Consider the following 23,377-nt stretch of genomic DNA (forward strand, 5'->3'; position numbering starts at 1 on the left):
AGCCCCTAGGAAACCCGACAAAGTCCCATGTCATCTACACAGTCTGTACTTTTGAGGACTACTGGAACCCCTTGAATATTTTCAGCAGGTTTGAGTTTTTCCTAAAGCACATTATCCGGACAAGGCAATTTTTGTACTTATCATCATGGATTTGCTTAACACTAAAGAGAGAAAGGATCTCGATAAAAAAACACACACACACACACACACACACACTCAATTGAAGTTTGAATTTGAATCCAGGGCATTGGATCCTGAAGCCAAAGTCATTCTTCTTCCTCCCGCTGCAAGGTAGACGTCATTCTGGCTACTGAACATCTCCAAGCTGCAAAAGACATTCTCTAGAGATACTGTCACCTGCAAAATCGTAGGAAGCAGAACTGGTCTTGAAAGTGGGGTGTGTGGGGTGTATGTGGTGAATTTGGGGCCGCAGGCAACTGTCTCCGCTGCCCCTGTGTTACTTGCTACAGTTGGAAACAAAGTTTATGTCCAAACCAAGGAAACCTGGGTCTTCCTCTAGCAAAAAATCAAAGGCCGAGCCTAGGGACAAAGCTTCTGAAAAAATCTGCACTTGATAGTTCGTAGGCACTTATTGCAACTTGCAACAAACTAGCACAATGCCTTAAACCCAGTGGATATACGCGAAAAGCTGAAAAGATTTTTAAAAATAGCTTTCATCTGTTGCGCACGACTCATGAAAACACAAGCCAGCATGTGAACCTGGAGGCTGCTTTCCTCCTTTACAGCTTCAAAGCGTCAAATTCTGTACAATTATCTTCAGCATTTAATCAAACCTGGGGGGCTGACAAACACAGTTCTGGAGGCCAACCGCGAAGGGCGGCTGCCTGAGGGCAGTGGATTGGACGCTCCACCAATCACAGAGCGCCACCGGCTTATATAAGCGCCTGGCCGGAGTCGGGCGGCATTGCACGACTTGCTCTTTGGATCTTGAGTCTCTCTTCCTCTCGCAGTTCCTGCCTCTGGCCATGTCGGAAACCGCGCCTGCCGAGACGGCTGCCCCGGCGCCGGTGGAGAAGTCACCTGCCAAGAAGAAGGCGACCAAGAAAGCTGCGGGCGGTGGCGCGGCGAAACGCAAGGCCACCGGCCCCCCGGTGTCAGAGCTGATCACCAAGGCGGTCGCCGCCTCCAAGGAGCGCAACGGCCTCTCCCTGGCCGCGCTCAAGAAGGCGCTGGCGGCCGCCGGCTACGACGTGGAGAAGAACAACAGCCGCATCAAGCTGGGCCTCAAGAGCCTGGTGAGCAAGGGCACCCTGGTGCAGACCAAGGGCACCGGCGCCTCGGGCTCGTTCAAGCTCAACAAGAAGGCGGCCTCCGGGGAGGCCAAGCCTAAAGCCAAAAAGGCGGGCGCGGCGAAGGCCAAGAAGCCCTCCGGGGCCGCCCCCAAGAAGCCAAAGAAGGCTGCGGGAGCCAAGAAGGCGGTGAAGAAAACTCCGAAGAAGGCGAAGAAGCCCGCGGCTGCCGGGGTCAAGAAGGTGGCCAAGAGCCCCAAGAAGGCCAAGGCCGCCGCCAAGCCCAAGAAGGCGGCGAAGAGCCCAGCCAAGCCCAAGGCTGTGAAGCCGAAGGCGGCCAAGCCCAAAGCCGCCAAGCCCAAGGCAGCGAAGCCCAAGGCTGCCAAGGCGAAGAAAGCGGCCCCGAAAAAGAAGTAGGAAGTTGGCCTTTGAGAAGGCAGCAAAACCCCAAAGGCTCTTTTCAGAGCCACCCAGAGATTTCTGAAAACAGCTGTACGCTCGGGTCGAACCCTTAATCTTGAACAATTGCGTCAGCCAACACTGCGGGTTGTTAAACCCTGCATCTGCTTCCCCCTTCCCCTTTTCAGTTTTTCTCTCGGTTTCACTTGCAAAGAACGTATTTGGGCTGAATTTCCATTCAGCTCTTGTGGATTACTTACGACTTGATGGATGGATCGCCCGTAGGGGGCTGTATGTACTGCCGCGTGTAAAAATGTGGGGTTACAAAAGGAGAGCAGTTTGCTTTTTTAAAAAGCCCGCGCAACATCCCTAATTGGTTCTTTTCCTGCAGGCAGGATCTTGATTGGTACGCGTATTGAAACGCAGATGGGCTGGGCTTTAAAGGTTCAGTGGCACATTATTAGGTAGACCCTAAAACTACTGTCCCAGCTCTTTCCCAGAAATAGTGAGTGGCTCTGAAAAGAGCCTTTGGTTTGCAAGTTGCTAGGGAGACCTTATTTGCCCTTGGCCTTGTGGTGGCTCTCGGTCTTCTTGGGCAGCAGCACGGCCTGGATGTTGGGCAGGACGCCGCCCTGCGCGATGGTGACGCGGCCCAGCAGCTTGTTGAGCTCCTCGTCGTTGCGGATGGCCAGCTGCAGGTGGCGCGGGATGATGCGCGTCTTCTTGTTGTCGCGGGCCGCGTTGCCCGCCAGCTCCAGGATCTCGGCCGTCAGGTACTCCAGCACGGCCGCCAGGTACACCGGCGCGCCGGCCCCGACCCGCTCGGCGTAGTTGCCCTTGCGGAGCAGGCGGTGCACGCGCCCCACCGGGAACTGCAGCCCGGCCCGCGACGAGCGCGTCTTGGCCTTGGCGCGAGCCTTGCCGCCCTGCTTCCCGCGTCCAGACATAACGACACGAAACAATTCACCAAGGACTAGGATGTGGGTGAGTAGGATGGGACACAGCTTCACTACTTATAGTCCTCACGCGGCGCCAAAATAAAGCTGTCCCATTGGCTAAAATTCCAGTCTTATTTAAGCCAATGGAATCCTGGCTTTTCAAATACACTTATTTTGATTGGATACAACCACATGATGCCCTCTAGAATTTACCACCAATTAGACACCCGGTTTGTTTAATTTTCTTCGCGTGAGAAGCTGTGCATAAAGAGAACCTAGAGACCCTCAGTTTTTCTCCAGCCTTTCGGCTTGGGGGGCGGGGGTGGTTCCTGTGCTCCGTGACAAGACCAGTCAAGGCTAACAAGCTCTGAACAGAGGCACGTAGAGCCCCCTACTCCTTTTCTCTCTTATTCTCAAGCCCTTCAGCAACTACTCCCGGCCCTGCCTGAGCCAGCCAAGTCCGCTCCCGCCCCGAAGGAGGGCTCCAAGGAGGCGGTGACCGAGGCGCCGAAGGACGGCAAGAGGCGCAAGCGCAGCCGCCGGGAGATCGCGCCCCCCGCCCCCGCGGGCGTGTACGTGTACAAGGTGCCTCCAAGGTAGGGATCAGACGCCCCCACAGGCTTCCTTTCACAGCCATCTACGCTTTCCAAAAACACTAGTGCCCATTTTGCCCCGATTTAGAGGTAGGCAAATGCAATTTTTAATCTGAAGGCTTTGGTCCGTGCTTCTTAATTTGTGCAAAAGCTACATTTTGGCCTCGTGTTTCCAATAAGATCTAAAGTTTGTTTGGTTTTTTTTTTTATTCTCACAAACATCAGACACCCCAAAATCATCTTATTGTATTTCACTTAACATCTAAATTTTCACACCAAGAATCACTCGTTCGGTTAATTAGTGAGAAAATTTTAAATTACGACGAGAAGAAAGAATATCTTTCAGCTTCTAGTGAAAATCTTATCTGGGTGAACATCTATTTCTCTCCCCTTACGGAATACCACCGTTTATCAGTATCTCCGCTGTCCCCCCTCCCCCTTCCCGTTGGAAGGCTCTGAATCACATAAATTGGTTTAAAGGAAACTTACCAAGTCACAGTCCCTTTAACATTCTTTACGGTCAATGCTGAGTACGGACCTTTCTGCTACCTCTCATTGTAGGCCTACGTTTTCACCAAGTTACCTAAATGGTGTTGGGATAAAGATGGGGACAGAGAGGAAAATGAGAACCTAAATTAATCACCTCCGTTCACCCCTTAAGGATGAGGATTGCTAATCCAGGCACTACTTTCAGACTTGAATTTTTCTAGGGGTCACTTTTTGCACGTTTTCCTGGGTACACCTTCCAAGATACACCTCACTCCACCCCATTTTTCCTAGTGAAGTTCCAGAAAGGTGCATACTGAGCCTGCCTCCTTTATCTCACATTGTAATGACCTCTTTTCTGGAACCCGTGTCTGTTCGTTGTGATTTTCACGTAGGCAACTCCCATTTTACAGCAACATACATATTTTATGAGAAATAGTTATATTTTTCCAGAATAACAAAATTCAGGAAGAAGAGTGGAACTGTGTTTACATGTTGTAAATATCTTTAATTTCTGGCTTAATAGAAGACAGCTAGATTCATGTACAGTATTTGTTTCTGCAGTCAATCTATTGCAATATGATTGTCAAATGAAAATGAGAGTGGAAAAGTTAAGTAACTTTCAGTATGACACAAATAAATTTAGTCTCACACACCCACCAGAAGGGTCTCAGAGACCCCCATGTGTCCCCAGATCATATTTTGAGAATCACTGCCTTTAGGACAAGAAGACATTTCATTTGTTTATTTCATAACCATCCTGTTGGCGGTAGCATTGGGGATACCCTTGGCAGGAGCTGATACACAGAATAATTTGAGAAGGCCTTGTGAATCAGTCTGCATTCCCAATGATGGCTGTCATTAAAATGAAATCTGTTCTCCTGAAATGAAATTTCAGTGAATAAAAAGGCAGGGAGCTCTTTTTTGAGGCTTGATCTACAGCGTTTTCATTTTTTTCTTAACTAGGCTCCACGCCCAGTGCGGGGCTTGAACTCCTGACCCTGAGATTGAGTCACGTGCTGTACCAACTGAGTGAGCCAGGTGCCAGTTTGTTTAATTTTAATTCTCCATTTAGCACGGTTTAAACATGATTCTTTCATACTTTCTTGCCTCCCCTCTCTTTTTACTGTTACTGTTAGTCCGGACATCTAAGATCGGCCTTACTTTCAGTCAGTAATGTCTTGGACGCGTTAACTCAAAACTTGTAATCACTACCTCTTCCAGGGCTTCTGGTGAATAAAGAGAGACCAAAATCTCCACTCTAGGGCTTACGTTGGGTAGTTAGTTCTCTGTGACCACTGGTGCACCTGCCTGACTCCAGAGCCTCAAGAACATTTCAGTGGCAGATGCTGTTTTCAAAGGCCAAGTGCATATTACACTTTTCTCTGACAGTCCTTCATCTCGGTCCAGAATAATTTTTTTTTTTTTTTAACTCTAACTCACTTTTCTTCCTGAGCTAATTGCTTCATTCTTCTCTGCCAATATAAGACATCACCTTATCAAGGTTAATTTACCAGATTTGGGGTCTCAATCTAAATAAAGAGTTTCAAAAAACAATATAATTACAAATTTTAGAAAAGACACAATGGACTTCCATCCAGGTATGTGTTAAAATACTCATGGGGCGCCCGGGTGCTCAGATGGTTGAGCGTCGGACTTTCACTCAGGTCATGATCTCACGGTCTGAGTTCGAGCACCGTGCTGACAGCTCAGAGCCTGGAGCCTGCTTCAGATTCCGTGTCTCCCTCTCTCTCTGCCCCTCCCCTGCCCGTGCTCTGTCTCTCTGGCTCTCAAAAATAAATAAACATAGAAAAAGTTTTGTAAAGAATACTCATAATAAATTAGTAATTTTAATATTCCACCTTGAACTTCTGAAAGAATTAATAGAGTCCACAGCATGAATATGAGGATGCCGTCTGTGTGCTCTCTTTGCACGTGTAGCCCCAAATGGTTCTCCCAGTCATTATCAGCCGCATGCCACTTCTTTGAAAAGAATACGAAGTTTTAATTTTTCTAACATTCTTACCCCAAGAGAGTACTAAAAAAATAAGGGGTCAGCGATTGTCCAGTTTCTGATTATTCCATTAATTCCATTAAATACAATATAAATGAAAAAATATAAAAATGTGTTATGTATCATTTTGTTTTAGGGTGTGTACGTATATATGTATGTGTATAGTGTATTTGGGCTTACAGAATATATAGCTAAGATGTCAGGATTGCATCTATCTGTATTTTCCATCTCACTGCTGTTCCGTGCTGGGAGCATGAAATAATCAAAAACCAGATAGCCAATGCTTTTGAATTTTTTGGAATCCCCTTGGAGTAAAAGCGTTGGAGAAATTAAAATAGAATTTATTTTAGCGTGTGTATAAATAATACATTTATGTATGTGACATACATGAACAAATACATATATACATATACATGTACACACACTCATGGTATAATTATTTTAGTTGCACGCAGTATTAAGTTTCAGTTGCTTGGAGACAAATATAAATAATTGTATTTGGCCAAATACAAATGTCTTAACACTTGCAGGATACCTTAACGTTCTATTACTTTATTTTCAAGATGTGACTTTAAAATGTTGGTGGTGGAATTAAATTAAAAAGCTACAGAACAATCACGTTAATATCAAGAATTATTTTTTAATTTTGTTTAATGTTTACTTATTTTTGAGATTAAGAGAGAGACAGAGTGTGAGCAGGGGAGGGGCAGAGAGAGAGGGAGACTCAGAATCCAAAGCAGGCTCCAGGCTCTGAGCTGTCAGCACAGAGCCCGACGCGGGTCTTGAACTCAGGAACAATGAGATGGTGACCTGAGCCAAGTCGGACTCTTTTTTTTTTTTTTTTTTTTTAATTTTTTTTTTAACGTTTTTTATTTATTTTTGAGACAGAGAGAGGCAGAGCATGAACGGCGGAGGGGCAGAGTGAGAGGGAGACTCAGAATCCAAAGCAGGCTCCAGGCTCTGAGCCATCAGCCCAGAGCCGGACGCGGGGCTCGAACTCACGGACCGCGAGATCGTGACCTGAGCTGAAGTCGGCAGCTTAACCGACTGAGCCACCCAGGCGCCCCGCCAAGTCGGACTCTTAACCAACTGAGCCACCCAGGTGCCCCAAGAATTAATTTTAAAAATCCAGTGTTACATCTGTTACATCTACCCCTCAAATTTGAGTGCAAGAATTTTTTATAGTTCCATGTTCTCAAAATACATTCACAAGAACCAACTGGTAAAAAACACTAGTATGTTTGGATTAGAACATGTTTTAGGTACAACTCCATATTCACATCATATGCACATATTTCTAATATTAATTGGGGTGTACTTCGTATTCGTTTTTTTCATACGCAAGTGCAGGAACTTTCAAAAGTTACCATTATTGAACATTTTTGTGCAACACCCGAATATTTGCATGAAAAGGCCATGCCTATATTCTCAATTTTTTGTTCTGTATTATTTTCACAATTAAAGCAGATGTGATATAAAGTCGTTTTATTTTTTTTTAATGTTTATTCTGAGAGAGCATGCACGCATGAGTGGGGGAGGGGCAGAGAGAGAAAGAGAATCTCAAGCAGGTTCCACGCTGAGCACAGAGCCCTACACAGGGCCCCATCTCACAAACTGTGAGATCATGATCTGAGCCCAAATCAAGAGTCAGATACTTAACCAACTGAGCCACCCAGGCACCCCAAAAATCATTTAAAAAAATTAAAACACACTCAAAAAACACTTACCGGTGGATATTTTTCTTCATTCTAAGCATCTCAGGGAATCTCTGGGAATTATTTTGTCTCTTATGTTTTGTTCCAGTGCATTAAAATTTTTCTTTTAAAGTCACCACTAGTATAAAAATTCAGAAATCTGAAATTATAAGTCATCTAGCAAAGGTATTATAATATGGTTTCCAAAAAGATGTCTGAAGCTATTCAACTTTGAATGTGAGGTCTCAGGCAAAGATTCAGACTAGCTTCTCCTTTCACCCATCTCAAGGCCATCGCCTTTGAGAGACTTCTCATGGCTGGTCAGTCATTTATTTCTTGGCATATTCCAAATTAATCATATTAAATTGTCTCTATATTTTCATAGGCAATTTGAACAGATGGGAAATTTTGCCTCAAGTGATCAATCGGCAGAATAGTATTTTTTTTTCCTGTCCTTGAGTGACAAGCTTATAAATATACAAGAAGTACGTCCACAACTTCTATGTTACTTTATCTTTGACTTTTTGTTTTTATTTTTTTATCATTTAAAAAAAGGTTTTTCTTTTCACATTTATGTTTGAGAGACAAAGAGAGACAGCATGAGCGGGGGAGGGGCAGAGAGAGAGGGCGACACAGAATCCCAAGCGGGCTCCAGGCTCTGAGCTGTCGGCACAGAGCCCGACGCGGGGCTGCAACCCACGAATCCCAAGATCGTGACCTGAGCCGAAGTCGGACACTCAACCGACTGAGTCAGCCAGGCGCCCCTCAAAGTCCACAGTTTACATCAGGTTCACTCTCAGTGGATAATGGTATGTATCCAGCATTATGGCATCACGCAGTGTTTCCACTGCCCTCAAAATCCTCTGTGCTCCCGCCACATACTCATCCCTTCCCTCCCCTCGGCCCCTGGAAACCAGTGATCGTTTTACTATCTTTATAATTTTACCTTTTCCGTGACGCTGTATTGGCTTCTTTCACTCCGTAATATGCATTTTAGGTCCCTGCACGTCTTTTCCCGGCTCGTTAGCTCATTTCCTTTTAGCGCCGAGTGATAGCGTTGTCTGGCTGCACCGGTTTGCTCATCCAGTCACTTACCAAAGGACGTCTCGGTTGCTTCCACGTTTTGCCAGTTCTGAATAAAGCTGCTACATGCGCCTGAGTGCAGGTTTTGTGTGACCTGTTTTCAACTCCTTTGGGTAAATACCAAAGAAGGCGATTGCAGGATTATGTGGAAAGCGGATGTATGGTTTTGTAAGAATTGACCAAACTCTCTTCCGGGATGGAAGACCCTTTTCCATTTTGCACTCCCGCCAGCAGCGACCGACGCTTCACCTTGCTCCACGTCCTCGTCAGCATTTGGTGTTCTCGGCGTTCCAGATTTTGGCCTTTCTAATTGCCGTGTGGTGGTGTTCTCTTTGCCTTTCATTTTTTTAAGTTTTTATTTCTTTTTTGCCGGAGTCCAGCTCCAGCAGGTCCAGGGGCTCCCGAAGGATGAACGGCGTCGGCGAAAAAGTGAAAATAAAACAAAACTAAAATAGAAATAAAAATAAAAAACTAAAATAAAAATGGACACAGACAACAGCAGTGTGTCGAACTGGCCCATTTTTTGTCGTGAACGTGGCATTATGTTTGCTAGTGATTTCCTTGTAGCCTACGTCATCTAACATTACCTAATTTTGAAAATGTTCCTATGTATAAAGGGCCTTTAACAAATAACATGGTGATTTTCCCCTAACTTTCCCACATACCCTTTGAGTATAGATTAATTTCTTACATTATTCCATTATGCATCTGCGTTTATCTATAATCTACAAAGCATTTGCTTTGCTGTTCTCGTGAAAGGCCCTCCGTTTCTCAACACCTCAAGTGGAAGGAACAGTTACAGGGACATGACCTCCTGACCACATGAGGCCAGAAGAACAATGTGTCTGCCTCGGTCCGAGGTGCCGGAAAGGGGCCGAAAAAGCCTTAGAAACCCACGCCTCATACATTCTCAGAGAGACAATGCACCTAGGAACCAATGAACCATTCTGTAGCTTAACCAACTAGGTTCAGTCATCACCTGGAATGCCTCCGGGGGCCAGGTGGGCCTAGGGGCTGAAGTCACCTGTGCCCAGAGATACACTCCTTAGTGCCGGAGTGGGGCTTTCAAATCCATATGTCTCTCCTTTACAGGCCTTCTTTGCTGGCAAACGTATGAGGCTATCCTTCCTGTAAGAAGAGGAGTCTCCATAGGGAATGGCGAGGGCTAAACGTAAGGCCCCGCAATTTCTTGCAGAACCTTATTTTCTTCCCTAATGGTTCTTCTCCCGGGGGCCTGCCGAGGGCAATTCCCTGACAGACAATACCCCAGGTAGTTTTAAGGCCAAATCACCTAAAAGCAGGAGTACAGGAAGCTTCGCTGTCGGCGGGGCCGCCCTGCAGTCACCAATCCGTCCACAGCCCGGGCCCTGCCACTCAGGCTGGGTTAGCCTGGCTTCCAGCAATTTATTTTGAGAGAGAGAGAGAGAGAGAGAGAGAGCGAGCACGAATGGGGGAGGGGCAGAGAGAGAGGGAGAGAGAGAGTCCCAAGCAAGCTCTGTGCTATCAATCAGCACAGAGTCCAGCTCGGAGCTCAAACTAACAAACCATGAGATCATGAGCTGAAATCAAGAGTCAGACATTTAAGCAACTGTACCACCCGGGTGCCCCTAATTTTTTTATAGTGATGGTAATCTATAACGTTACTTCATTGTTAACTACTTTCATGAGAACTTTACTCTAGTTTTCAAATAATCAAAAATAATTTCTTTTTTGAGAGAGTGCAAGCAAGGGAGGGGCAGACAGAGAGGGAGCACAGAGCCTCATACGGGGCTCGATCTCCCAACCACGAAATCACAACCTGAACCTAAACTAAGAGTTGGACGCTTGACCAACTGAGCCACCCAGGTGCCCCTCAGATGTTTGTTGTTTTTTTTTTTTAAAGCTCTGCAAAGTTTCCCAGGCTTGTGTGTAAATCTGTTATTGTACTGACTTTATACCACTTGAAAAGGCTCTAAAATTTAATTTCTCCTCTTATGGGTTCCTTTATGCAAAATTCACTGATGTTATATAGGAAAATTTTCCTCTGCTTCTGGATCTTAACGATAATATTCCTAACAATCTTATCAAAAGACAGAAGGCCTTTGATTTTGTTGAGATGTGTTTGATGGACTAAGGTGAAGCCACAGCACAAAGAAACCTGGAGCAGAGAGATACATTATTGATGACGCCCTACATGCCGGAGGGAAACTTAAAGATCGTCTTGTTAAACCCTCCTCTAATTTACAGTTGAGCAGTCAGAAACGAGACAGGTCAAATGGCAAGCCCTCTAGCACACCAGAACTCAGTTCTGTGGGATTCCTTTCCAGTGCCTGTGCGTGTGTGCGTGTGTGCGTGCACACTCAAACGATTCAGGAAAAGCAGGAGCTGGAGAGGAAAGAAAGCATGACTCATCCATCCGGCATATATTTACCGTTATATGCCAGGGATTACGCCCACAAATGACATGGATTGTAACACACGTTTACTTTTATAAATTAGTAATTTTATTATAAAAGACAAGTATGCTTTTAATTAGTAACATAGAGGCAAAAACCTTTAAGATGTCATAAGAAGAGGTAAATAGGAAACAGGGCATATGTTGTTCAGTAGAGATCGTAGGGGCGAAAGAGTCCAGAGCTATTCTTGCACTAAGTATATGAGATGCTAGATATTTGGAACTCACGCACACCAGACTCGTGTCAGTCGCTAATCATGAGGCCTGAAGTCAGCCCCACTCTGGGGACACCAGGGGTCTGGGAACAAAAATAAAGCCTGTGGCTGTTGAGCAGACTCCTGGGCGAGCTTCCGTGGGGCCAGGCGCCGGCCCTGCATCTGCCCCGCGGGCTGATGCTCGGAGAGAACAGATAGACGAGAGTCACACACACTTGAATCAGGTAGCTGGCTCGGCCCACTCGTACACCGAACCTCTCTCTTCCCCTCTGCTTCTTGCTGGGTTTCTAACTGGTTTAAGTAAGGCACTGTGGTGAGAGCGCTGAAACGCAGTCTGAGTCTTTCTGTGCCGTGCCCTCTGCGGGAGATCGCGGGACCTCGAGGTAATTTCTTGCCTGATACCAGTGAGGCTGCCCGGTCCTAGCCACGGAGGAGGGTCATTGGGAGGGAGGCGGCGAGAAGGAACGTGGGGGAGCATTCCGGGCAGAGGGAGAGGTAGTGCGAAGGCCAGAGGGGTCAGGGAGGCTGGGGCAGAGGAGGCCAGCTGGACACTAGGGATCGGAGGCCCGAGGCAGCCCTGGGCCGGAGCACCTGACCCCTCAGAGACCAGGGTAAGGGCTCGGAAGTGTTGAAGCTGATCTGACGAAGTCCCAGGGATCTCTGGGCTGCTGGGGGATGCAGGGGCGAGGGGCTGGGAGCATTCAGCAGGTGGAAGCTGTTCAGTGGCCAGGACAGAGGAGGTGGGGCGTGGAATAGGATGGTGGAGGGGGCAGAGTGAGGGACTCGGCGTCTGCTTCCGTTCATCCCTCAGTCACGCGGAGGGTGCCTGCCTCCCCAGTCTTCTCCCTCTGCACGCTTCCGCCGGAGTAAACCTCTCTAAAATGTCACTTGCCTCGTTAATAACGCTTTTCACAATAATGCTTCTTTCTACACAAATGAATCCAGACTAGTTATCCTTGGGACCGTGTGGCTTGAGCCCTGAATGCTGGGGTTTGCTTTGAAGAATTTGCCCCTTCTGTTCCACCTCCCTTAGAACACACCATACCAGATCATGATTCGGGAATCAGATATGTCACGTATAAAGCTCCTTCTGTTGTTGTATATCATGATCTATGTCCTTTAGGACAGTGACCGTGTTTTTGCTTTTGTTTTTTTAAGTTTATTTATTTATTTTGAGAGAGAGCGTGCAAGCAGGGGAGAGGCAGAGAGGGAGCGAATCCCAAGCAGGCTCCACACTGTCAGCGCAGACACTGACACGGGGCTCAAACTCACACACTGAGAGACCATGTCCTGAGCTGAAGTCAAGAGTCAGACGCTTAACCGACTGAGCCACCCAGACGCCCCTGATGGTGGTTTTTTTTTTGTTTTTTTTTCATCACCTGCTTCTCCAAGGACACAATAATTGATCCCCTTTCTCCAAAGGAGGACCCCTTTCTCTCTTCAGTTCTCTTTGCCCCCCAAAGACACACACATTTATTTTCATTTCTTTCCTTCTAGGCTTGTACAACACGTCTGTGAGAAGGACAAGAAAACAAAGTCAACTCTGAGGTTTGGGGATCGCTGTCCCAGCACCAGCAGCTCCCATGTGCCTCGTCTTTCCCAGAGCGTGTTCTCACTCCATGTCTATTACGCTTCCAGCAAGCGGGGGGGGGGGGGGGGGGGGGGGGGGGGGGGGGAGGGGGTCCCTCAGCGTCTCTGACAGATTTTACAGAGAGACGACTTGCTGACCTATCGGGTGCATACGTATCAGGTGGCCAGGGGAGGGAGGCTTCTGAGGCATCTGCAAGGAGGTGACTGCTGTAAAGGCCAACCCAGGAGGCGGCTGTGGGGAGTCCGTTCCCTCCGGGGTCACCGTGCCTCTGAGCCACATTTCGAGGAGAGCTGAGTTCCCCTATGTTCTTAGGGTCGAGGGTACACAGAGGAGCTCCGGTATCACAGTGGGCCCCGCACAGGTGGCCCCCCTCCTGCGTTTCAGTGTCCCGCTTGTTTATTCTCTTCCGGCTGAAGCTGAATGTCAGTGTCAGTGCTGCTGCCTTCGTTCAAAGCCGGCGGGCTGGCGCACCCACAGACGAAGCTGTCCACCTCGTCTCACGCTTGTGCTTACTCCCATGTCCAGGGTCAGCTTCTGGGAACCATTCGGCTAGACACGTGGACCTTCTGGCTTACCCAGGGCTGACGCCTCTCCAGGTCTTCTGCGAACGGATCTATCAGCACTGCCGACTGTTTCTGGGGGTACCCCAGCATCTCGGAAGCCTCCCAGCAGCTCTCTCCTTTAACATTGCCATGCTGTAGCCCGTGCGATCAAAGTCACCAGGGTCTGCATTCCCGCAGAGCAGTAGTGGCCCTTCGGGAGCATGCCAGGAACGAGGCAGACCGGATTTAGGCTGTCCCAGTGACTGGGGAGAGGTGCACCCCTGACAGGAGCGGACGGGCTGCTGGGTGTCCTGTGAAGAACGGAGTCAGGGGACACGCGACTTCCAAGTGTCTCCGGGTAAATCTGAAGGTGCGGGACCTGTTGTGGATCAAGCCCAGAACCCGGAAGCACGAGGTCTTTGCCCACGTGTTTGTGTGTAGTTTAGGGGACACTGAAGTTTCCGACAAATCCGGACTGTGTTTTGTTCCTTTCACATGCTCATGTCCCCCAAGAATCATTGGTGTTTACAAAAAGAAAAAAAAAAGTCGCCTCACTGAGAGTTAAGTCTCTTTTCAGTGTTTGAACACCCGAGTCAACCCTACAAGGTCTTTGTGGCTCCAGGATGATTCTACACAGGTTCTGTGAGGACTGTTGTGTCAACCTGACAGGGCCGTGCACTACCCAGATACTGGGTCAGACATTATTCTGGGGATTTCTGTCAAGGGGGTTTTGGATGACAGCGACATTTAAATTGGTAGACTTAAGGGGCTCCTGGGTGACTCAGTCGGTTCAGCATCCGACTTCGGCTCAGGTCATGATCTCGTGGTTCATGCGTTTGAGCTCAGCGTCCAGCTCTGTGCTGACAGCTCGGAGCCCAGAGCCTCCTTCAGATTGTGTGTCTCCCTCTCTCTCTCTCTCTCTCTGCCCCTCCCCTGCTAGCACTCTGTCTCTCAAAAATGAATAATAAACCATTAGAAAAATTAAAAATAAATTGGTAGACTTAATTTGTAAACAGATTGTTCTCCCTGATGTGGATGGGCCACATTCAATCAGTTGAAATCAGAAAAAGGAACAAAAAGGCTGTCCCTCCCTTGACTAAGAACTACTCATGTCTGGCTGCTTTTGAGCTGGGATATTGGCTTCTTCCTGCCTTTGGACTCAGACTGAAACATGGGCTCTGCCTGGGTGTCAAACCTGCGGGTCTTCAGGCTGGAACAGCATGGCCTCCCTGGGTCTCCCAGTGCCTGACTCACCCGGCAGCTCTCGGGCCTTGTCAGCCTCCCCAGTCACAGGAGCCGGGTCCTTGTAAGAAACGTCTTAATATATATACACATCCATCCTACTGGTTTCACTGCTCACCAGTACAGGTGCAAATACTCAACTACTTCTCTATGTGTTTCTGTGTAGGACGCAAGCATTCATGTTGAAGTCATCTCCTTTATTGTTAAAATAACTGTCTCTTATTTCATTTTTATATAATAGTTACACTGTTTCATGACCTTTAGAAACTATGCATGCGTTTAAGTGTTATTACCTAAGAATTTAACTTTAGGCTGGAAAAAGGGGCCACTAAAAATAGATATAAAAGGGGGCCCGGGGAATGACACACATGAGAACCACTGCCTTTCATAAATGAAGTGCAGGAAATGTACCCTGTTTATTAAGATACACGAGCCCAGACCTCACGGCGTGTGCATAAGCGCGGGTCACGGCTCCTCCCTCTCCTCCCCCTGGCCTCAGCAGCCCTGGCCTGGAGCCTCTGCCCTGGTGCCTTGAAATTTAAAGGTTCTCCCCAGGGGTGGCTCAGTCCGTTAAGTGTCCGACTTTGGCTCAGGTCGTGATCTCATGGTTCGTGAGTTCAAGCCCCGTATGTTTGGGGATCTCTGCTCTCAGCACAGAGCCTGCTTCTGTCCCCTCTTTCTGCCCCTCCCCTGCTCACATTCTCTTCCTCAAAAACAAATAAATATCTATACGTATGAGGTTCTCCCCAAATTAATATCCTTGGGATTCCAGAGTTCCCTTACAGCTTTTCATAATTTCTCCCTCAAAATGATGTAAGCACAGCCCTTTGGCTGAGGCACTTATTGGTTCTTCTTTCTGTCACTGGGATTCTTGCACGCCTGCAGGGGTGGGGTCCTCGTCCCGTAGTCTACCCGACCCCCTTCCTAGTACTTGTCAGGCCCTCAGTCAACTCGTTTAAGCTGAAGCAGTCCTAGTCAGTCGTGATGCCAGGAATACTTACACGTATGTTCAACGCTGTAGGAGTTGAGAGAAAGTTCTTAACCCTATTCAAGTCTGGAAAATAATTTCCTTGTGCGTTTTGTTAACTTGTTTTGTGTTTTAATACCGCATGTCTGCTTTTCTCGTGAAACCTCCCAAGAGGCCGAATAGGTGACAACATCAGAAAAGGCGAGCTTCTGAAACAGAAGCTCAATAGAAGTTGAAAGCAATTAGGAAGCAGCCGGGGCACCTGGGTGGCTCAGTCGGCTGAGCGTCTGACTTGGTTTCCGCTCAGGTCATGATCTCGCTGTTCGTGGGATCCAGCCTCGAGTGGGGCTCTGAGATGACAGTGTGGAGCCTGCTTGGGATTCTCTCTCTCTCTCTCTCTCTCTCTCTGCCCTTTCCCCGCTTGCACGCTCTTTCTTTCTCTCTCTAAATAAATAAATAAATGTAAAAAAAATAAATAAGCCTTAAAAGAAAAGGTATTAGGAAGCAGATAAACGAGCCATCTGCAGAAACAATACACATTTAAAGTGGTTTGGACAGTTGTGGGTGAGGAGATGCTTCCATATCCAGGAACCTAACAGGTGCCTAAGGGAAGTTGTGGTCAAATTAATGTCATGTGCCCGATACAATGTCCTAACTGAGGGCTGGTAAACTGCATGAAATCTAGGAAGGAGTGAGAAAAAAAAAAAAAAAAAAAAGGGTTAAGCTTTTGTCAGGACATTTTGTTCAACCTGGAAGGAAGTTTTCAATGAAGAAAACATGAATTTCTCTAGGCTGGACAAAGGCCATTTTCAGGTAATGTAACTTGGGGAAAAGCCTGTCCTTTAGGCTAAGATTTTCTCATCTGTTTTTTATGTTCCAATCTGTCCCTTTGTGCTCCAGAAGTTGTTCTTTAGAGAAAAAATGAAAAAAAGTATTACTTGGGGCACATCATGTGGATCACTGAAGATACCAGCCAGTCTGGTGTAAGACAGTGAAGTGACATTCAGATTGGGATGAGCTCAAGTCAATTTCCCCAAGACTGATCAGCAGTGCCATAAATTAATCAAGATACTTTGAACAACAAGGGGTTAGATACCTGGATCACCAAAGTGCAAATAACCCACAAAATCTAGCATTGGGTTCTTTATTTTTCTCTCCTTTCAGGAATTTCAAGTTTCTAAATGTTGAAGTGCAATGGACCCGATGTGTGAACCCTGTACAGAGGGACCACAAACGCCTTCTGCGCGCTACTATCCATTCTGCGCAGATTTCAGAATCCTCCTTCCCGGGTTCTTCAAAACATCTTTCCTGCTGACAGGTGCAAGTCATATCTACCTATTCCTATACGTGTACTTGTACCTATGCCATCCACACCCATCTCTACACACACACATTACCCAGGCCGAGGATCTATGTGGTAGATAACTTAATCCCTCCAAATCCTCTCATTTCCTCCCCTGGATTTTATCTGCCGATTCCCTCATGCTGTAAAACAGAAATACCAGAATTTACCGCCAATTATCTGCACTAATGGATTAATGGACAGGACCAAAGGCATATGTAGTCTGAAAGTAGTGATGAAAATAACCAAATGTATGGTAAATTTACTGTCATCAACTATCTTTTTTTCATTTTTTTTCATGTTTACTTATTTTTGAGAGAGAGAGAGCGTGAGTGGGGGAGGCCCAGACAGGGTGACACAGAATCTGAAGCCCAGTGTTAGGGCTCACACCCATGAACCACAAGATCATGACCTGAGCCAAAGTCGGACGCTTAACCAACCGAGCCACCCAGGCGCCCCTGTCATCAACTGTCTTGAAGGACGATGGAAGGAGAAATGATACATAGACTTAAAAATATTTCTTTTCTAACAGAATTGAGGAAGGGATATACACACATACATACACATGAATACATAAAACATATACAAAACACACACACACACACATGCACACACACAAACATGTATAGGCCAGTCAGAGACCTGTCCCAAAGATTTTGAGAAGCTGAGTAGACAGAAAAGTTTACAGGAGCTGGAGGTGGGTTCTGGCTGAATTGTAGCCCACATCTTGAGTTTTCTGAATTCATGGGCCTTTTTAATAGCCTGTCAGTCTTTTTCTCCTACACCCTCAAAGAAACTAATTCTATCTACAGAAACCCTGTACTGTATTTAATTCTCATTTATAAGGTTTCCTCTAGGACACATGAGATGATGGGACCTTGATTTTTATGCAAGATTCTTTCCCTGTTATATTTTTCAGTATAGCATCTGCTACATAAAGGGAGTATGTGTAACATACATCTTAAGTGTAAAACAAGTTGTATCAAACACCCATGATGAACTTCTAGCACTAAATCTGGAATGTTGATAACAAGTTATTTACCTCAGTCACTGAGGTGTGCACTTCCTGATTTTTAAAAACTCGCATATGGAGCTCTTAAAGTTTTTTGAATCCTACACTTACACGTGCTTCTATAGAAGCTTAAATAATAATGTATTTTCGAGTTCTATAGAGTGCTATCATATATGAACCTCCTGAGATTTAGGTTTCTGAAATTTAACCAAGCACCGCTGTGTATCTTAATCTTTTTCCTGCTATGTGGACTCCTAGCGAGTGAATGTACCGCAATATATTTGTTTAGTCTTTTTGGCCATGAGTATGTGGCCGCATCTACTATTTTGCCACTAAGAATGGAGCCCGCTGCTCCACTCTTGTGTCTCCTGTTCAATGTGTGCAGAATATTCTCACCCAGACACCTGTGGGTGGAACTGAGTCACTGGAGTACTGACATTGGACAAAGGGCATTATCAAGAAGTTCAGCAAACCCGACTCAAATGTAGAAGTGTTTCCACCCCCCCCCCCCCCCCCCCCCCCCCGCCAAGACCAAAATATTTTTAAATATGCCATTCCTAAGGCTTAAAGCGGAGGGAAGGATTTGTACTCCCTGAATCGGGGGTGAAGGAACAGCCTTCTCTGACTTTTCTCATTTTCTTTCCAAACGTCTTCCCGTAGAAACAGGAAATGCAAGGCGCACAGAGAGAAAGAAAACATGGGATGGATTCTCCGACAGGAAAGGCAGGGAACAGAACCCAATCCCTCCCCTAAAGAGGAATTTCACTCAGAGAAACGAGGGAGTGAGTCCAGCAGCGGTTCCTCACGCCAAGCCACACGGCCCAGAATCACCCCAGTGAGGACAGACTACCACCGGGCAGCCGGCGGTAAAGTTTAAACTCCGCGCGCTGCGCCCTGGTTGGCTGCCCAGACCAACGTGGCCACCGATGAGCCGGGATCTTCCATTTCCTTCTGCTGCCTTTCTAACTTGCGAGTGGCGAATCCAAACCAGGCGGAGCAGAGCTGGCACCATCCCCAAAAGAAACAGTAGTGAATAAAAGGATGTGTGCGCGTCTCAGCGCGTGCCCAGGGCTTCGCTGTAAGGTGCGCCTGAGAGCTAAGGACAGAGCTTTGTGGTCATGGAACTTCCTGCCAGGCTGACTGTTCAAAGCTAACCAGGTTTTGTTTGAGACAAAGGGTGCTTTCTTTCAGTAGGCTTGTCTGATCACGAATGTGATCCTTCCTGACCGAAACCCATAGAAATACGTCTCTGGAGTTATTTCAACTTGCTGTACACTGTAATTTCTAGCGAGACGAAAACACGGGACTCGGATACGGTTTCTTTACAGTAAACAAAGACCCAGTGTAAATAAGTGCCAGTTCCCTTTAGAAGACTGAGTGGCTCTGAAAAGAGCCTTTGGGGTGTGGACCGAGCCTTACCGATTGCTCTGCAGCCGGCGGGCTCACTTTGCGCTGGTGTATTTGGTGACGGCCTTGGTGCCCTCGGACACGGCGTGCTTGGCCAGCTCCCCGGGCAGCAGCAGGCGCACGGCCGTCTGGATCTCCCGGGACGTGATGGTCGAGCGCTTGTTGTAATGCGCCAGGCGCGACGCCTCGCCCGCGATGCGCTCGAAGATGTCGTTCACGAACGAGTTCATGATGCCCATGGCCTTGGACGAGATGCCGGTGTCGGGGTGCACCTGCTTCAGCACCTTGTACACGTACACCGAGTAGCTCTCCTTGCGGCTGCGCTTGCGCTTCTTGCCGTCCTTCTTCTGCGCCTTGGTCACCGCCTTCTTCGAGCCCTTCTTCGGGGCCGGGGCGGACTTGGCTGGCTCAGGCATGGCCGGGAATCACTGTTAAAGGACTTGAAAACAGAAAGAATGAGTACGAGGCTCTAAGTGTCCTTTTTAATCCACAGCTTCTTAAACAAAGGAGGCACTGGACGAAATCCTGTAGCTAATTGGCGAGTTCTGCAAACGTCACGTATTAATTTCGTTCAATCAAAGTAAGTGTATTTGAAAACCAGCATCCCATTGGTTACAGCGAAACTGTAATTTTAGCCAATGGGATAGTTTTCTTTTTGCGCCCATTAGAGACTATAAATAGGGTAGCTCTGGCTCAGTCCATGCTGAGCGTACTCTGGTTTGTGATATTTTCTCGTCATGTCTGGGCGCGGGAAGCAGGGCGGCAAGGCTCGCGCCAAGGCCAAGACGCGCTCGTCGCGGGCCGGCCTGCAGTTCCCGGTGGGGCGCGTGCACCGCCTGCTCCGCAAGGGCAACTACGCCGAGCGGGTCGGGGCCGGCGCGCCGGTGTACCTGGCGGCCGTGCTGGAGTACCTGACGGCCGAGATCCTGGAGCTGGCGGGCAACGCGGCCCGCGACAACAAGAAGACGCGCATCATCCCGCGCCACCTGCAGCTGGCCATCCGCAACGACGAGGAGCTCAACAAGCTGCTGGGCCGCGTCACCATCGCGCAGGGCGGCGTCCTGCCCAACATCCAGGCCGTGCTGCTGCCCAAGAAGACCGAGAGCCACCATAAGGCCAAGGGCAAGTAGAAATATGGCCTAGTCTGGAGCTCAAGTCTCCTGTCCAAACCAAAAGGCTCTTTTTAGAGCCATCCACTTAATCAAGGAAAAGAGCTGTGCCTCACGTTCTGTCATTGGGATAGCAGGTGTTGAATAGTGGCAAATCCTGTTTAAAAGAAAATTTATAGGCCTGTCAATCGACCCAAGAGTCCTTGAATTAAAAGAAGTCACCTTGCCAAAAATGACAAACCTTTGCCCTAAGGAACCCATAAGAGGAAAACTTGGGTGTCCTTGATTCTTCCCGCAGGATCGAATGTCCATGTGGAACCCAAACTTGGCAGCCTGTGACTTTGGCCTATCCTTCCCTCTTCTAATTCAATGGAATCCTCCTGAAAAAGACTCCCCCCTCCTATATGTCCTGCGTTAGTCCTGCAGGCCGGTGGACTCCTTGTTTGAAATAAGTTCAGGCAGACAATGCATTTCGTAATTGTACACAGGTGAAGTAAAGACGGCAAGGAAACACATCGGGGAGACCATGTGCCTTTGCAACAGACGTGAGAGGTGGACGTTGTAAGTCAGATTTTCACCTTCACTATACTGGCACCCAATGAGTCCCAGTGCCTATTCTGGCTGTTCTCGGCCACCAGCACACCCTTATCACCAAGTCAGAAGCTGGAGGGCGTCTTCCATTCCTCTCCACGGAAGTACACCTCCGCCAATGTTTAGTTTTTCCTCACGAAGATCTTCTAATAAAATTAAGTTTCTATGCCGCTTCTAGTCTATGTGAATTAGTTTATTTCCTGCGTCTCTTGAAAGGTTTGTATGTCCTATCGTGAAATCTGAACTGCAGTCACAGGCAAAAACCCCCTAGAATCCGTGAACACAGCAATCCCAGATAGGAGGGAAATGTCACCTTTAAAAACGTTTCTTTCAAAGTTACGATTATTCGATGTCAAAGGACCCACATCCTGATTTCAGTGAATCTGATTATTCAGTTGTTTCCTCTTAAAAAGTCACCTGCATTAATCAAATTTGTAAACTTTGAACAGCTATTTCTCTTAGCATTGGAAACGTCAAATAGAATAAGTTAACACAGCTCCAAGGAAGGCCTAGGAGTTCTTTCCACGTTTAATCATAAAATACGCTGTTTTGATGATTGATGTGGCTTTTGTGACAAGGTTCAGAACAAATCTCCCAGCATGAGACACTTTGACGAGTGGAGTTTTATGAGCTGAAGACAATTAGGCCCAAAATACTCAGGTAGACTTTTTACACCCCCTCTACCGCCTACAAGGATGTGACTGGGCCTGGGCCAGGAAGAGAGCTATCACCAGAGGTAAGTACGAAGTGTGAGCTAGGTCCAATGAGCTGTGGGGAGCTCACAGGACCTGATCAAATTTCTCCCTGTCTCCTTGTCTCCACAAGGCCTGGCAAACTTGTTTACTGAACATCCTCTCCCCATGTTCCTGTGAACAGTCTTCCCTTTGAAGCCCAGACCTCTGCCCCCTTCTTAGCTCAATAGCATTCAAGCCTCAACTGCCTCACTGTGGGAGAGGCTCACCAGTCTTGGTGGGACTCTTGCATGTACAAAATTAAATGTTTTCCTCTTGTTCATCTGTCCTCTGTCAACTTCATTGTTAGACCAGCCAGAGAACTTAGAAGGAAAGAAAGGACAAGTTTTGTCTGCCCTTAACAGATCAAATCGCTAGTAATTGCTTTCTTGCATTGTTTGTATTTCTCACAAGAACGACTACATTGTTAAATTGTTATTAAAATTATGTTATTCGCATGGTTTTGATTTATCAAACCAATGAACCCATAATCAAATAATTGGCAAATAAATACACATTTTTGTTTTAAGTAAAATATATTCAAGCGTGATACACTATTGCTTATAATTCCATGTTAACTGAGTTTTTTGTTAGTTGCCTATAGCTCCAAGGTCATTGGATAAAGTGCGTACTATTGATGAGGGAGCATGAGGACGACTGAGGGGCAAAGCACAAGCTAGCACACACCCCCGCCCCAGGTGGGACATGTGTGATATTCCTCGGACACCCCTGACCGCCCAAGAACGAAGGAAAGGGGTATCAGTGCTGGCCATGGTGCTGTGGGAAACTAAGGCAAATGAAAACTTAAATTCCCTTACTGCCTACAGCCATTGGCAAGTCCTTGAAACCGGCAGAGTGACCTCCCTCTAGGAGTTCAGCTGCCTCCATGATGGCACTTTGCTGGGGGCAAAAGGGAACCTTGGCTTTACATTATCCCAACTTTAAGGATCTTGTAAGTCTACTTCCTTTATCTCAACTGCCCCAAGATATATGCTGGTAATCCTACTCCAAGCTTATGGCCCCCCATAAGAGACCCCCATACATCTAAAGGGTCTCATGACTGAGGTTTTACTAAATGATAATAAATGGCGTTCCCTTAGCAACAGCTACCCCCTCAAGGTCCTGGAAACTTTGCTTCCAAAATACCTTAGAGACTTACTCTACCTGTCAGGACAGCTCTTCCTGCCCAGGGTCCTGTCCCTGTGCTTTAATAAAATCACCTTTTTGCACCCAAGACGTCTTCAACATTCTTTCTTGGCCATCGTCTCTGGATGTCACTACCCTCCCCACCCCAAAACTTCATCACTATTATTATTTATATAATAAAAAAAATAAATAAATAAAAATTTCTTTTTAAAAAATAGAACAAAACCTTCAAAAACTCTTGATGAAATAATTCAGATATTTGTAATTGCAATCAGATCCAGAAGGACTGATGACAACTTCATAGTTTATACTGTAAAATCATTTTCATAGGAGGTAAAGTTCAATTTTAGTGGCAGAACATTTATGGAACCTTTTATTAAACAATTGAAGTATAATTGACACAGAGGAAAGCAGTGTTTAAGCTTTCTTTCTGGCGTTGGTCTCTCCATTAATTTCCATCTCTGCAGATTCTGAAAGCACCTCTTCCCATGTTAGATTTCCCGTGTATCTCACCCATCAGTTTACAAAGTCCCTTAGAGTGGAGACTGGGTTTTATTCATATTTGTGTCTTCCTAAACACAAATGACACAA

The 23,377-nt window shown here is 46.9% G+C and overlaps 4 protein-coding genes across 4 annotated transcripts; 2 read left to right on the forward strand and 2 right to left on the reverse strand.

The window, feature by feature from the left end:
• Positions 1 to 900: 900 nt before the first annotated feature.
• H1-5 (H1.5 linker histone, cluster member) lies at positions 901 to 1,788 on the forward strand. The gene has a single exon (XM_042937630.1). It carries the CDS (start codon positions 987 to 989, stop codon positions 1,665 to 1,667), a length of 681 nt encoding a protein of 226 aa, XP_042793564.1. The 5' UTR covers positions 901 to 986; the 3' UTR covers positions 1,668 to 1,788.
• A 389-nt stretch (positions 1,789 to 2,177) lies between these two features.
• On the reverse strand, positions 2,178 to 2,620 carry LOC122219420 (histone H2A type 1-E). Its single transcript, XM_042937667.1, has one exon. The coding sequence runs from the start codon at positions 2,594 to 2,596 to the stop codon at positions 2,204 to 2,206; it is 393 nt and encodes a 130-aa protein (XP_042793601.1). The 5' UTR covers positions 2,597 to 2,620; the 3' UTR covers positions 2,178 to 2,203.
• Positions 2,621 to 19,200: 16,580 nt separating this feature from the next.
• On the reverse strand, positions 19,201 to 19,819 carry LOC122219430 (histone H2B type 1-K). Its single transcript, XM_042937679.1, has one exon. The coding sequence runs from the start codon at positions 19,623 to 19,625 to the stop codon at positions 19,245 to 19,247; it is 381 nt and encodes a 126-aa protein (XP_042793613.1). The 5' UTR covers positions 19,626 to 19,819; the 3' UTR covers positions 19,201 to 19,244.
• A 112-nt stretch (positions 19,820 to 19,931) lies between these two features.
• On the forward strand, positions 19,932 to 21,079 carry LOC122219417 (histone H2A type 1-E). The gene has a single exon (XM_042937664.1). It carries the CDS (start codon positions 19,947 to 19,949, stop codon positions 20,337 to 20,339), a length of 393 nt encoding a protein of 130 aa, XP_042793598.1. The 5' UTR covers positions 19,932 to 19,946; the 3' UTR covers positions 20,340 to 21,079.
• Positions 21,080 to 23,377: the final 2,298 nt, after the last annotated feature.

The sequence above is a fragment of the Panthera leo genome, chromosome B2 (assembly GCF_018350215.1).
Source record: "Panthera leo isolate Ple1 chromosome B2, P.leo_Ple1_pat1.1, whole genome shotgun sequence".
In the NCBI taxonomy this organism is placed as follows: domain Eukaryota; kingdom Metazoa; phylum Chordata; class Mammalia; order Carnivora; family Felidae; genus Panthera; species Panthera leo.